Raw genomic sequence first — 16,409 nt, 5'->3', positions numbered from 1 at the left:
CCGACTGATCCAAGTGCATAATGACGCAAGCAGTACAAGGAGTGTTTTGCTGACTCAGCCCTGAACTGCAAGTTCAGCCACTAGCACCTGGTGAAGCAATGCCGTTTACGACCTAGCTGATGGGCTCAGTTTGCTGCAAGTCATGATGGTTGTGAGACGGTCACACATCCTCGGTATGTAGTACAGTTAACCTATGTATTTGAGATCGGTTTGCACTGAGAGCCACATGCAAGAAATGATCTTCGTGTCCATCACTCAGCAACTATAGTTGGATACAACTTTAGAAGTCTGCGGCCTTTCCTCCTCAAGGACGGATGCACACAAGCCTGCACTAATGGGCGTGCACTCCAGACAGAAGTCATGAGCCCGACAGCCTTCGGTGACTCTGCCTTCGGCAGAGTCACCGGAGTGCATGAGTGGGACTATTCCTTTAGTCACGAAGACGATTGGTTGCCATGCTTCGGTAGTCTGGGCGGGGCCTCTCCGGACTTCTTAAGTTGTATCCCACTATAGTATTAGCATCTACAAGGTTTGTATGTCCACTTACTAGACAGAACAACTTTTAAGCTGTTCACTGCATGAAGTGGACTTCACCACAAGATGAAAGAGATGATGAAAAATGGTGGAATATATTTACTTACAAATTAATTGCATGATGACCACTTCGAGAATTCTCTCCCAGCTTCTCCAAGTCTATTCAGATCTAACAAGTCGGCCCTTCATGGCCTAAGAGGGCGAGTCATACCCCAGCATAATGAACACGTGTGCATGAGGCTCAATGTACTGACAACTGTTTTCCAGCAGCACACTGCAATCGGCGTAACTAGCGACATTAAGCATACTCCAATGTTGTGAACACATGGCTAGCTCCTCTCTCAACTTTCCGAGGCATTGCCTCAATGTGTCAGCCAAAAATGTTGGCACACCTTGCAAACAGAATGTGGGGAGCCTGTCCGAGTGTGTGCTTTTGTCACCGAGCACAACAAAAGTTTGTACATAATCCAATCATTAAGTCAAACTTAAGCAGCACAATCTAGGTGTAGTTCGAAATCTCTTACTTTAACCTGACGGGCGATTTGAACTGCACAGCTGCTCTCGGTGAAGTTGTACTTATTCGAACAGGAAAAAGCTCCCATTAATTTAAATTTTGAAACTGAAATGATCATTTTGCACAGAATTGATCTCAAACAATGGTTATTTCAAGCGAATCTGAACTTAGAAGCTACCCTGGTTCAGAAGAAAGTCACGCACCCTGAAGTTCCAAATGAGGTCCGGACGAGCGTGGTCTTGGTAGAATTGGTAGTAGAACATGGGCCAGTTGGCCTCGACGCGGACACGCTGCCGTCGCTTGCGGAGGACGATGGGCCGCACCGTGTCGTTCGCGTTGGAGGCCGGTGTCCGCTGCCTCCAGTGCTGGAGGAACTTGTCCACCTGCCTCTCCACTGCTTTTAACTGCTGCAAGGCCTTTGAGGGTGCCCGGCTGCTCGAATGATCCTGTTTGTGTAAAACAAAACAGAGCATCATAGAGCAATGTAAACGAAATTGACTGATCAAGTCGCATCCTTCACTGTGTAGCAGTGACAGTCATAAAGAGGCACGAGCTTCTCATCACTCCACTGTAATTGTAATAATAATAATAAATTGATGAAGCAATAATACTACATCTTACATGGCTTACGTTGCTTCCATGCACTTTATTGTTACCTTGTTCATTTCAGAAGTCTTCTTTGCCATTTTTGTCTTGCTAAACAGCTTCATATTTTCTTGTTTTTCAGACTATCCTTTACTTCAAATTGTCCGTATAGTTACCATAACCACTGATTGATACATGTATAAATTTTTTCATTCAAATCATGTATGGGAGTTTTCCTGACAGTTCTTAACTTGGGGGCTCCCTGTGTTGTACTAATTTGCATACACTGCTATGCAAAACTGATACTGTTTTGATGAATAAACTTGAACATGCATGTCATCAATCAGGTGATTAAAGGGACACTCAACATAAAAAAATTCGGCGAAGCTTGCACTAAGTTGCACAAGGCTTGAAACAGCAAAACTGGACAATTCTGAAGTCTAATCTAGTTGCTTCTAGGTTGTTGCTAGGCTTTAGCTTGGTTAGTCACGACAAAGATGCCCAAACTCCAGAACCGAGCGTTCACACCTCTCATAGATCTATGGGCACATTGTTGTTGGCGTAGGGCTTTCATAACTTCGGGCTCTTCTTGCAGCCGCCACTGCCTTTCCCGTTCCCTAGTATGGCAGTATCACACTAGTCGTGCCAAGTCTTTCAATTTTTTAAGGATTTTATTCCCATTATTTCTCTCTATTTTTCTCTCTCTCTCTGTTTCTATAACCTTCTCTCGCTTAGTGAACCAGTAGTGAGTGGTGGGATTTCCTCCTCCTCACCATCACACCTCTCCTCTTCACGCTCACTTCCCTTTCCCACCCCCTTGCTACACCATGCTAGCGTGCCTGGATAGCCGAGTGGTTAGGACACTCGCCTTCAGATCAAGGGTACGCGGGTTCGAATCCCACCTCATGAATTTTTTTTTTTTTCGGCAAGAATCTTTCTCTTTCTTTACACCTTTCTTTCAGTCTTTTTGTTTGTTTCTCTCTTTCTCTCTCTCTCTCTGTACTCGTTCTCAGGGTTATTACAGGCCACGCCGTAGCGGTGAGTAGTGGAACCTTCCCAAACTCTGGGGCATGTACCCATTCATGATGACGAATTTTCCGATAGGCCGCACATTGCAGCTAGCTTAAACAGCTTCGCAGTTGAAACAATTTATCTGGTATTAGTATTGTGACTTCTCACAATAACAAAAGTGCCACTGTCTCCACCAGATGACACTTGGTATGGGAGAAAATGCACAAAAAGAAACACAGATGGCAGCACCACCTTGGGGTTCCAGTACCAACTTGCTGTAATGTCAAACTTTTACGATGTATGCTAGGGCCTATGTAATTTTTCATTCGTAGAAATGGATTACATTGCGCTCTAAGGGCGCCAGAACCCTAACATAGAAATTTTCAGGAAATCTTACATGGGATAATACTGAAATTGGTGTGCTGACCATTCTGAGACAATATTAAAAAATGAAACATTGACCTTCGTTATCTCTTCTAATAAGGAACCTATGATTGCAAAATTAACTATATAATTTTTTAATCGTAATTTATCAATCTAAATTGATTTAGTGTATCAATTAAATGCTCCTTTAACAATATTAGGGAACGTAGCCAATCTCTCCATATATGGCCTTCACATATGAAAAGGTGTTACATTCGCTTGAGATACTAGCAGTCATGGATGCATTACACAGTAAGAGAGAAGAAGCATACACGAATATCTTTGGAAACATCGATTAAAATTCCACAGATTTCCCAAAAAATGCAAGCAACACCGATGGATAAGCTTTGTCAAGCTCGAAGTAGCATAAAAATGAGACATTATGTACAATTTTAGTTTGACCAAATTCTGTGCACATGATGCAACAAGACAGGATATTTTTGCGTTATCAAATTATCATGGGAAAGGCAGAGGGCTTGTGCTGAAAGTGAGACGCTCTTTTACTGGTGCATGACCAGGGGCGTGCATTGGCATTAGCACCTATTTGAGCATACTTTCACGTGGCACCTAAAAGGTTTAAAAGGCAGAGGACAAGAAAATTTTAGATTGCATAAAAAGCTTGGCTGCAGACTGCGTACATATAGAGGCTCCTCGGTGCAAAATTTTACATTTCAAATACTTGTGGAAGCTTCATAGAAAGCTCACAAAAATAGGCATTCTCGATGCCAAAACTGGAAACAAAAAATGTTGCCGTTACCACTCATCAGAAGTGACACATGACAAGGGTGTGACCTCCGAGACATGGGGGCGCTGAAAACATCTCGGAGGCATCATGCATGTACCTTTGTCATAGCAACAACCACCAGGCACACGAATCATTTGCTTAGGCCATTTGAAGACTGCTAAAAAACAACCCCTCCATTACCATCCCTGAAGCCTTGACAAAATTGGTTCGTTAGTTTGTACAGACGTGAACAATATGAAAGGAAACGCACTTACCTTCAAGAGGTCAGAGTGGATAAGTGCAGTTAACAAGCACAAAAGCGTTCATAGCACTAAATGTATCCATGCATCATGAGCATAATCATTACTTAAGGTCTTCCGTGTCATATTGCTCATGATTCTACTACTCACTCATAATGAACATGGCCTAAGCGAAATTTCATTACCCGAGATATAGTAACACTGAAGCACATTCACACATGAAGAAACACCAGACAAAGTGACATGCAATGGTACAGCGCCTGTCCCGTCGCCTTGTGTTTCTTCTTGTGTGAATAATTCGTGAACACGAGGTGTCACTGGAGCCAACATTTCAACAAGCGGACTTGTCTTCTTCAAGGCTGAACTTCTGCCTTTTTTTCGACTTCTTGCGTGAATGTGCTTCAGCGTTACAATATGTCACTTAGCAAACACCAACTTTCCCAGCAACACATTCTTCTGCGAAATTTCATTGCAATTCACCACTTTTAGGAAATCGAAAGTGAAGCGAAGCCACTGACGTTTGCCAGACGCAGGTTGTCTCTAGGGCGGGGAACTGAGGCATCGGCCGGTGGCTTGTTGGGGTCCTCGAGGAAGGCTAGCAGGCCGGGCGGGAGCATGCGCTTGAGTGCTGCCATGGCCGCTTCGTGGCCAGAGACCCACAGACCCACCAGGTGGCGACACAGCTGCCGCAGGGCCATCAGCCGGGACTCCTGACCGCCACCATAGAGGGCGCCGTGCAGGTGTCGTGGAAGTGCCGCCTCAGCCAGTGCCAGAGATTGCATGCGCCGCGAGGTCTCTGCATCTCCCTCCTATCACACAACAGGGAGGGTGTCAATTATAATATAAGCGTGAAGAAATTAAAGTGGATGAAAAGGAAAAGACAACTTACCGCCAGCAGGGAATGAACCTGCAACCTTCGAATAACGCGTCCGATGCTCTACCGATCGAGCTATGGTGGTGGTCGTCCTCCCTTACACTTTACCAGGCATATGTCTGCATTTAAACCTGGGAGTAGGGGTGTGCGAATATTCGAAATATTGAATATTTTTCGAACAGTGTTTGCTATTCGATTCGATTCGCACTGGAATTCTACTATTCGAACTATTCGAATTTCCCAAAAACGAATACAGTCAACGGCCAATTGAAAGTGACCCCTTCAGATTTTAAATATGCTTCACCTCATTACACTCTCGTATTGTGGCAAAGCTGCCTTTCAAGCTCCGTTACGGTCGAACTTTGCCAAGAGACAGTCAACGTCCGATTGGAAGTGGTCCCTAGATTTTCGATATTCTTCACCTCATCACACCTCGGTATTGCGGCAAAGCTGCCTTTCATGCTCTGCTACAGTCGCAAATGTTAACTCAAGAAAACGCCGTTTCCAACATGGAGATGAAAGATGTGGCAGAGGTGGGGGCTCAATTAATGCTGTTTTGGACCTGAAATTTGGGCAGGAAGTCCGAAAAATCGGAAGCCGAAGCTTTTTAGCATCCAAAATTTCATATGTTCTTATATATTGACGTCTATGAGGCAGATTTGTCCCTTGTCCACCACATCAGTTGGGCTTCCACAGAAGTTGAAAGAGGAGGAGAGGCTGAGGAAATGGCATCTTTGCCTATCACGTGTAAAGTGTTGTTGGCAACACTTTGGTTGCACCAAATCATGTACAATAATACAATTCGGCCTCTGCATTGCCTCATTCTTGATAAGACAACTATGAAACACCACCCGCCTGTGCTTCATCAACCTAGCAAAAAAAAAAAACACTTTGATGTTGCTATCTCATAAGAATATGCTTAGGAATCCTTTCTAACTTTTTTCTGCAATTTTTCTTCGAAGTATTTGAAAAATATTCGAGAAATATTCGATTCGATTCGCACTCACATTTCAATATTCGAATTCGCTTCGCACCCAAAATTTTGCTATTCGCACAGCTCTACCTGGGAGTGTTTGCCAGTGATGAGTGGCGCTGACTAATACTTCTAGGTTTAAGCGCAGATACACCCGATAAAGTGGACGGGAGGGCGACCACCACCGTAGCTCAATTGGTAGGGCATCGGACACATTATTCGAAGGTTGCAGGTTCGCTCCCTGCCGACAGCAAGCTGTCTTTTCGTGTGCTTTAATTTCTCCGCACTTGTAACGCAATTACTACAAATAATGTCCCCTTATACTTTCCTTGGCTTGATTGTCTGTTGGTTGTCATTGATGCTGTGTCTAACAAAGAAAACAAGCCCTTAAATTCCCCTTCTTTCGTTCATTAACAGAGAGGGTGTGTGGGGTTGGAGTGTGAGGTCATCACGGCTAGATACGCATTCCAGAAGTTTGAACAACAAGTTTTCTTAACTAAGCAGCATGCACGCAGTGGCCACAAAGATTGCCAGTGACTAAGCCATGCTACATGGAATATGAGTCATGTAGGGAAGTGAAAAACAAACAAACAGAGAAAAAGATAATCCCAGATACCTCGCAAATGGCACGGAAGAAACAAAGTACTTCTACGCTTTTTTTCCCTCATCTTTTAGGCAAACAGTAAGGGTTCCCGACAAAGAGTAAGAACGCTACGCTGGACCTATTCGTAACCACAAAACTAGCTTTCCAACTACCGAAATAAGCATGTATGAGCAGTTTACTGCAGACGCAATTTTCGTGACGAAGCCAAGCGCGACAGATAAGCCCCAGAACATGCAGCTAACACTTTGTCTTGATCGATGTTGCAGTCAGTTGGGAAAGTGTGCAATGCAGACGAGTGTACTTCTCAGTTAGGAAAATCGGGGCTGACAGCACAAAAAGTGGTGCATAATGAAATGATGTTTGCGGTAGGAGTGTGTTTTCTGCCTATGTCTACATTTCAGAATTTTCCACTGAAAATGTGCATTTTTTTAAACCAAGGACAACAAGCCCAGCTCATCATCTTAACAGCGCACCATAAAACCCTTTGGAAGCTGCACTGAAGCACAAACAGCACTTCACTATGTAGTGGTGATGGTCATAACATGGCATCAAACTCCTTATCACTCTAATGTGCATGCATTGAGGCCTGAGGTGATCAGGCACTCACCTCTATGATAGCACGCATCACCAGGCCTGCTCCCTTCACGATAGCAACTGATGGATGCTGCACAGGGTAGAAGAACAGCCTTTACGCTTCCATTTCTTTTAGGAAGCATTAAAGTGCAAGTCAACACATGGGATACAAGCAATGAACATACCAGCATTTGTGGTACGCTATAAGACATGCATAAATATGAATATGCCTTGAACCACACATAAATAAGGTTTCCATGACCCCGTTTCAAGATACCATCTACACAAAAAGCAAAACAATCCTTGAATAGCATACTAAGATTTCAAGGATGCATGGTCTTATTATCACTTCAATATTACATGATTCTCATGCTCGATGTAATAAAGATGCTTCTCGGTTGACAGGAGCTGACAGCATGGGCAGATGAGAACTGAACTGATTGAGTGACGGTGTCATTCATCACAAAGCAACTAGTCTTAATAAACACTTCCTGGGAGGGGGCTCTTCCTGGGAGAGGGCTCGAAACACAAAATATTTCCGAATTCCACTTCCACAAAAATGCAGCAATTTAGTTTCAACTTTCCAGCTGTATGCTGTATTACCCCTCCCGTGATTGACAAGAATGAGGTAGCTGCATGTAAACATGAATGTGAAGAGAACTCAAATATTATGGCGCCGCCTTCAGACACTCCCCCGCGGGGCCCGGAGCCACTGACCACATGGGAGGAATGGGAGACCCTGCTGCGCTCGACGGACCCGGCCAAGCAGAAGATCGCCACTGACCGGGCCGCCCACGTCATGGAACTGCATGAACTCATGAATGCATAGCGCAGTGGGGTCGTGCGGGGACCCTGGGACGTACGTGCCCAAATCCCTTGGCCAAATAAAGTTTTACCTCCTCCTCTTCGCTATCGAAGAGGAAGATATAAAAATTGCCATGATAGCTCAGTGGATACAGCATTCGGCTGCTGAGTGCAAGGAGGTAGGTACGATCCCTGGCCACAACAGCCACAACTAGATCAGGTAAAACTCTCTTTCTCTCCCAAAGATACTTTGGGACATCCAACCCTATAGATGAAACCAATCAACAATCAGGAAGACATTTGGATGCTGCTACTGCATGTCCTCAGCTTCACATGGAGTACACCCAACAGCAAAAGTTTATGAGACGTTGGCTGCACAACAAATGTGAATTTCGGCTCTATTAGTGCATAAATCTTCTAACCTAGCTGGTGACTGGACGGAATTGCAGTGCCTGGAACTTTTATTTGGAGGTTATGTTCCCAGACAAAATGAGAATATATAGCTTTTTCGGACATTTTGCATCCCACAAATTTTTGGCGTTGGTTGTACAAGACGGTACAAATTTTCAGCAGTGGAAGAAGGCAACAAAAAGGGGATAACATTTATGCAAGGCTCCTTGGAAAAAAATTGAAAACCGGCAGTTTCAGTGGACAAGTACTCTTTGAATAGTTGGCGCATGAGTTCATCCCTGCATTCGTATGAAGTTAAACAAGCCTCCACCAACCTGGAAGAGTTGGAAAACCACACGCCCATGAGAGGCCACGAGCTCAAGTAGTGAATCGAACTGTGCACCATCTGTTGTCTCGCTGTATGGTGGGCACATGGCAAACGTCAGCAGGTCCAGCAAGGCACTCACTACCAGGGCCCCTGTGCCCCGTTCCTGCAAGGGTAATCCTCTTCGTTGATGGGCACCATCAGGCTTAGTGATATGTTACCAACTGTATATACAGTCAACGTCCGATTTTTCGGACTCCTTAGGGACCGCAAAATCGTCTGAAAAATCGGGCAGTCCGAAAAAACAAATTCATGCTTCTTTATTCGGCTCAAGCGGTCAAATCGTCACAGCCACGTCCGAAGTAGCTTTAATGCCTCCCAGTACAATTATCAGGCATTCTGGTGCACGCCCAGGCTCTTGCAAATACAGTAGAACCTCGTTGATACATTCCCGCTTAGTACGAATTCCCGGCTCCTACGCTCGAAATCGCGAAAATTAAAAGTAACACAATACAGCTGTGTGTAATACGTTCCGGTTAATATGTTCCCGGAAAGTACGATTATTCGGCAGCAACGTTCAGCACCGCGGAAAACTGCAGTCGTATGATACGTTTTGTACTCTGAAACTCTCATTCAGGGGTGCAAAAAAGGGCCCTCTCGTGTACTTGTGAAGCGCGAAGTGGCAGACAGCCGCCACACGGCAACAACGGCTTCTCCGCAGTGCCCCCCCCCCTTCGGTTGCTATTACTCCTGGCATTATTTTTAAAGCCCGTTCCGCCGTGCGAGACGGTGTGATTACGAGTGGCGGCAAACATACCGCCACATGTCTCAAGTTAAGAGAGAACGCAAACTGATCAGCGCCAGTGTGTGACGTAGTACGCGATAGCCGCGAGCAGCTGTCGCTTTCGGGGACGCTTATCACTTTCGCGAGATTTCGCATATCGTGTTGTACCGCGACTGTTACGTGCACTGTAAAGAGTTGTGCTTGTTAAGCCTTTAGCGGGGCGGCAGTTTTCTTCCCGGACGGGGCGAGTCGCACGTGATCTTGCGAACGTACGTGATCATATCCCAAATGCGTCTGCTCGAGAATATCACTTCAGCTCTTCGGCAAACCTAGCCACATATTTCCAAGTGGCAATGCAGAAAGAACCGACTCTCATGCGGCGCAAAGTTTTGTCCGCTGACATGGCAGTAGCGTTTCTTTACGTTTACGCTGGTTGTCCCAGAGTTCGATTTTGCAATATTCGGGTTGTCTCGGGATTTCAGCACACGTGACCACGACATTATTTCCGGTCAGGACCGGAACTAGCTGGCTGACCTCTGGCTACCAGCGAGATGCCAGGAGTTCGAAAATCGAAGAGTCCCTCCATGTTTTTTGAGAAATAAATGTTTTTTGCCCTTGCACCTCAATATGGGCTTGTCAGCCTCAATTTTTATTGGATTCAGATCGTACGTTTTCCCGGATCGTACGTTTATTTTCTGCGTTTTTGGTTCTACTGTACATTCGGTACCTGCCGCAAACCGCGCTTAACTGCGTGCCAACCGCCACTTGCAAGTTTGCATCTCATGATGAGCGCCGCTGATACCAGCAAAGCGCGGGATAGATTACGGCTCTCTTGCATGGAGCGTTTGGAAACGATGACGCGGAACACAAAGACTGTGGCGGGAGAGCGGACGACACGTCCGGCTTTCCCCTATGCGTGTGCGCACATTAACGATGCAAACACACATCGCCGAATCTCCGACGATACGCAGCATTTGCTGCCAGTGCACAGCCGATCGTTTCTAGTTGTGTGCAGCACATCGCCAACTAAGCTGACGCCGTCACTGTACTGTTGCTGTATCGTACGCACACATTTATCATGAAAGTGTTCGTGATGCGCACTTTCATGATGTGCACTTTCGTGATGCGCCAGTGTGACCGCACACGGGCGTGGCAATGGTGAGCTGGTTTCGTCCGTGAAGGCAACGCGTCCGTGCGGTGTGCTTAGCGGTCTTGCACAAAGAGGCAGCATCAATGGCGGCGAGGCGAGTTTGGGTTCTTGCCTATTAAATGCGTGCAGTATGCATACAACTGCGCTAGGCCACATGCACTACCGGGCAGTTAGCTGAATATGCTTAACGTAAGCGTTGTCAGCGATTAAGCCGTGCTGGCGTGTTTGCCAGCTGCAGCCATCACGCCTCCGTGCATTTCCGCTGCTTATCCGTAAAGACATCGCCGCACGACGCCGCGATAGGCGGCCCCTTTGAATTTCTGGTCTGCTTCACGCCATAACGCTTTGGCATTGCGGCAAAGCTGACTTTCGGACTCTGCTACTGTCGTAAACAGATTGACTCGCAAAAGCGCTGGTTCGAACCTATGAGATGATAGACGCGGCAGAGGTGGGGGCTTCAAATAATGCCTTTCGGACCTGCAATTTGGGTAGAAAGTCCGAAAAATCGGACGCGGAAGAGTTTCAGCGTCTGAAATTTCGGACGTTCGAATACATTGACGTCTATGGGGCTGGTGACGAATGCCGCGAAAGCGTCCGAATTTTCGAGCATGTCCAGAAAATCGGGCGTCCGAAAAATCGGCAGTTGACTGTACAGTGAACTTAAGTAACAAGTGCAAAGGAAGACAATGAATGATGAAAAGGTTTGATAGCAAATTTTACTTGGCACAACCGGGCCCACGCAGATGATGAAAGATGGGAGGGGGGAGGATGAGAGAGAGAGAGGAGACAAAGAAAGCTCAATACGGCTATACCAATACACTCAAACCATGATATAACAAATTCGGATATAACAAATTATGTTATAACGAAGTAAATGAAGAGTCTTATCACAGATACAGCGTTACGAGTATACATTTATAACGAATTTTCTGATATAACGAAGTTCTTGTCGTGTGAGATGCAGCTTCATTATAATGACGTTTGAGGGTACAGCTATTCCCAACAAAGCTTAGAAGAGCTTGGGCTAGTTGGTACTGTCATGATGAAAGCTATAGCTCTCATCCTCGTGTGTCACCTTGTCCTAGTCCTCAGTTCACACTGCAGCATTCATCATCCCAACAAAGTTGCTAAGAACTCACCACATGTTGTACAAAGCTAGACAGCAAGGTCTCGAGGAAGCCCTTTGAAGACAACAACGCCCACTTGTTCTGCTGCTCGTGGTAGAGGTCACCATTGTCGTGCATTGGCTGCATCATCAATAAAAGGCCATATGTCAGAGTAACAGCAAGGGCACCTGTGATCAAAACGAAGGCAATTATAGCCATGCAAAACAATTGCCCATATGGCATAGTCGAATCTCAGCCTAACAAAGTAAACGTAATGTTTGGTTGGGCATGCCTTATATTTCAGCTAGCTTCTAGCTAACTTTTTTTTTATCGAAAGATGCCCTACAATGAATCCTGAAAGAGGCCAAGTATGAACTTCAATATCAGAAATTTTCACAGTGTGACAATGGCCTAAATAAAAAAAAATCAAAAATACATGACACCACACTGGTGCACCGGAACAGGGGCATCTGTGCAAAACTTAAAAATTGAAGTTTGGCCTTCATTTAGTGTTGTGATAACACACCCTTAATGCAAAGCTATCAAACAGTGAGTTAGGGCGAAATATTTTAACAGCCTAAACCACTAAAACGTTTCTATATAGATTCCCAGATTCCCATTTGGGATTGTGGCACTCTGTGAAGCTAACAACCAACAGTGCAGACGAAAAATACCAGTCTATAGCTCCTCTATAGCTCAGTCTAGCGTATCATGGCCTTAGCCAATATTGCACCATGAAACTTAACCAAGCTCATCTAGAGCGTCCTGTTCAGTCCTAGATACATTTGACATTCATATGCAAATATGACCAAACAGTGCTACATGCAACCATGTTTTTCTACAGTTCCCTCGGATAACTTGAACATTATCTTCAGTAGCATTGCAGGAGTACATGCTTCAGGCATTATAGTTGTCTGGGAGCCCCGTAATCTCACAGAACTGGAATGCGCCGATTCTCTGATGACAACCTGCCTGCATAAGTGCGCACAGCATGTCGATGGTCGCGTGGGCCACGCCAACGTCATCCAGCTTGAGAGCCTTGACAACCAGCAGACCGACTCGTTCCCGAACCCTGCACAGATGAAGGAAGGTTTTCGTGTTCACAGAAATGCTATGCGTGGTTTACACACACAACAGGTTGTGCAGCCTTATCGATGCAATAGCAGCTTCATTAGAAAAAAACTGAAGGCTTGCGGACGTGGATAAAAGAGAAGATAGCCAGGCAACCCTCTTTCACGATGAATCCCTGCCAACTAGCTCAATTTTCTGTCGTTCTATTCTTGGGCTCTTTGGCCTAGTTTTTGTTCAGCGTCAGTTTGGTTGAAGAGAAACAAGAATGTCACTCGGTGCTCATGCCAGTAATAGTCTTACTTCAGTATCCGTTAAACTTGATAAGTGCAAACAAAAAGTCTTCTATATCAGGCTTGACGGGATCTGCAGTGTCAAAAAACATTGGCAAACAAAGCAAACGTTAAATATCACCCTTATAAATACAAACAGTATGAACCTAAGGGTGTACAAAAGTCAGATGTGCTAATTTAAAAGCTCCTAAACCAGCTAACAATGCCCGAAATACTAGCAAAGGAACATGAAGCATGTAAACAAGCCACGGCACTTTTAAAAAATAATCGCATATTTAGACAAGTATGTGAAATAACTCATGAAATTGCACATCATACCATGAAGGGAAGCACCAGACACCAAAACTGGGAGTATCACAGAGATGAAAGTTCAGACAAGAGTAGAGCTCTGAATTAACAAGCACCACAATTAGCTGGTACATCCGAGTGCCGCAGACCGTTCATGTTTTATGAAACGCTCCCAAATTCACATAAGGCAGACATAATGTGGCACTGACGTGAGCCTTCAGCAGAATGAAAGTGTTGGCAGGGGTGACAAACCGTCACACGTTTCAGGACACTATATCATGAGCAATATTTCGTGCAGTAAAGGCCTGAACACACGTACGCGTTGCAGTGTGTCAGCGCGTGACCCCCTCTCCCTATGGAGAGTCAAAAGTCACGCGCTGACATGCTGCAACGCCTACGTGTGTTCAGGCCTTAAGCCTTTGGTGCCCCTCAAGCCAAGTGAAAAAAAAAAAGAACCCTTATAACATCTACTATATCAATAACATGTCAATTAGTTCTTTCTTTTCCCTGTGCCACTGAACGGCAGAGCCAACATTCGCCCACAGTGCAAGGGATGCTTCCTTCATCACAAGGCTCATGTCACGGCACTCCACAGCTTGTCATGAACTGCCTTTGTTCGTGTGTGTGTGTGTGTGTGTGTGTGTGTATAACATTCAGGTATATATAGACAACTTGGTGAGCGCATGCGCGCAAAGGTCCTGTTAATACCGAAAAATTAATCAACACAGAAGAGAGAGAGTGTGTGTGTGTGTGTGTGTGTGTGTGTGTGTGTGTGTGTGTGTGTGTGTGTGTGTGTGTGTGTGTGTGTGTGTGTGTGTGTGTCTGTCTGTCTGTGTGTGTGTTTGTGTGTGCGCGTGCGTACGTGCGTGTGTGTGTTTCGCAAATTAAATTTTAGCTTGCTTGATCACTCGTGGACAAACACACTTCATTACATGAAGCTCAAAATACGTGGCATTCTATGAACATCAAGTAATGAAAAGCAATTAGTTACGCCAAAGGTTTCATAACATCAAGGACCACTACATCAACATTTATCTGCATTCTTTAGTAACAGATAGCAAGAAAAGAAAGAGATTGCAGAAATGAGCAGCTATCCTTTTGACCTCACATCAAAAGATGTCAGCAGCGCATGCATAACACGTAAAATTAGGCAATGCAAAACAGGGGGAACAGTTTCCACTCATTAACAGCGTTTGAGAGGTGCACCACTGACCTCGAAATCTGGTTGAAGGCAGCGAAGCCAGGCTTGGAGGCAAACAGGCGCCTCAAGGCATGGAGCTGGGCTTCAATCATCTCCAAGGGCACCTCCTGGTCCAACACCGACACCAGGGCATTCTGCACCTGCCGCTCCTTGTTCTCCGCAAAGAAGCCCTGCATGCCGCAGTGGCAACACCTTCCATTCAATGGTGCAGAACGAGTCTCTTAATACCAAGCGCGTCCCCATTAACATTATGGTACATTTGGCTGGTCTAAACACACTCCGAACACGATAGTGACAACATGCAGCATGCTCTTGATTGAAAAAAAGAAAAGTGCAAACACTTGCCTCTTTGGTAGCAGTGTTCAGGAGCCCACTGTAAGGCACGTTGCTGTTGAAGCGAAGTAGAATCTCGGAATAGCTCCAGTTACCTAAGGACGAGGAAAATAAGCCTTACTGAAACAAGAGGCTCCTGCACTGTGGAATTAGCCAATGGTCCTCAACAGCTGTTCTCTACCACAGGCCTGAATAACATCAAGCACAAGCGCACATGCAACCACAAATACAACCATGCAAGAAGCTAATGCACATGGCGGCACAATTTACTGCAAAAATGTAGACAGTCATACTTTTTTGCAGTGGTTCGTCGTTAAAAATTGATGCATAAGAAGCTACTTCACATGAGAAATAGTGTGCCCCACCCCTTCCATCCGAAGTGCAACAACAAGTGGGCCGATCCTGAATATAGTGCAGCACAATGAACTGGTAAGAAGATGGCAACAAAGATCCCGCAAAGGATTTCATCTATGGACAGAAGAGTTGTGACATCAAGCAATTATATCACGCAGTTACCACAACAAGTAATTTATATTGCGTACGAGAGCATATTTTAGTGTACACCTCTTCCCCCACTTAGATTTCAAAAGAGTGGTGACCGGTGACAGGCGTGCTGGCCTAACGTTCTTACTCAGACACTACCAGCCCCTGGCCTATCACATTTACTAGCACACTACGTACCAGCAGTAGCTAAGACTGGTTGATGTCGGCTAGTGTTGGCTAATGTCATTGGCTACTGGTAATAATTTCTGAAGTTTTATGTGCCAAAACCACATTATGATTATGAGGCACGCCCTAGCAGAATACACTGGATTAATTTTTACACCTGGGATTTTGTAATGTACACCTAAATCCAAATACATGAGCATTTTTACATGTTTTCTCTCCATCGAAATGCAGCTTCCGCTGTGAGGATCAAACCCGCAGCTCCACGCGCAACAGCTTAATGCCATGTACGATGAGCTACCACAATGAGCGGACTAAAGAAACACCCTGTCACAAGATATCACCCAAAAACTAAACGCCTATGTATAAGCACAAGGAGCGAACAAGAAATGGCAGCCCGTAAACACGCACCGACAGGTGGTGGCGTGTGGAGCATACGCAAGTAGGTGGCCTCGACGTCCTCGTCGGGTGGGCAACCGAGGGGCCCCACCCGTCGGCCTCGTCCCCACTGGCCTGCCTGGCCGGATACCAACACGTCTCCATTGCCCGAGGCACGCACACCGTCCAGCAATGTGGCTAGCAGTGCATCCCTGAATCGGACAAACATATTTACTCAAACGCAGCACATTCCTAATAACCCTGCCACATACAGATTTTCAAATAGCAGGTGGGTTCACGGCCTTTAAATGTTCTCACACTGCCCCAAGCTGTGGTATCCCAGACACTGTCAACAGCAGCATGCGAGTGAATTGCAGGCATTACAGTCCGTGCTGTCTGTTAAAGCGTTACCTTTACTGGAGCATACAAGCACCCCTAACCAGCAGTACAATAGAATTTTGGCAAATGGAAATCGTTTAAATGAAATTGTTGCTTAACACTTTCGTGACCGCGCAAGAATCGGTTGTTTTTGGCTAGCCTAGGAAATA

At 45.5% G+C, this 16,409-nt stretch overlaps 1 protein-coding gene across 15 annotated transcripts in view; it reads right to left on the bottom strand.

Moving 5' to 3' along the window:
* Window positions 1-16,409, bottom strand: part of LOC119395969 (dnaJ homolog subfamily C member 13) — a 221,893-nt gene that overhangs the window by 149,065 nt on the left and 56,419 nt on the right. For all 15 annotated transcript variants that reach the window (XM_049416836.1, XM_049416838.1, XM_049416840.1 and 12 more), the window contains exons 9-17: window positions 15,895-16,073; window positions 14,830-14,912; window positions 14,497-14,654; window positions 12,607-12,706; window positions 11,668-11,775; window positions 8,605-8,760; window positions 7,110-7,166; window positions 4,570-4,860; window positions 1,252-1,494 (exon numbers count right to left, since the gene is read on the bottom strand). In XM_049416836.1, coding sequence (XP_049272793.1) covers window positions 1,252-1,494; window positions 4,570-4,860; window positions 7,110-7,166; window positions 8,605-8,760; window positions 11,668-11,775; window positions 12,607-12,706; window positions 14,497-14,654; window positions 14,830-14,912; window positions 15,895-16,073 — 1,375 coding nt within the window. The remainder of the gene's footprint in view (window positions 1-1,251; window positions 1,495-4,569; window positions 4,861-7,109; window positions 7,167-8,604; window positions 8,761-11,667; window positions 11,776-12,606; window positions 12,707-14,496; window positions 14,655-14,829; window positions 14,913-15,894; window positions 16,074-16,409) is intronic.

This window comes from Rhipicephalus sanguineus, chromosome 6 (genome assembly GCF_013339695.2).
Source record: "Rhipicephalus sanguineus isolate Rsan-2018 chromosome 6, BIME_Rsan_1.4, whole genome shotgun sequence".
Taxonomy (NCBI): Eukaryota; Metazoa; Arthropoda; class Arachnida; order Ixodida; family Ixodidae; genus Rhipicephalus; species Rhipicephalus sanguineus.
This window is presented reverse-complemented; position numbering and strand designations above follow the sequence as displayed.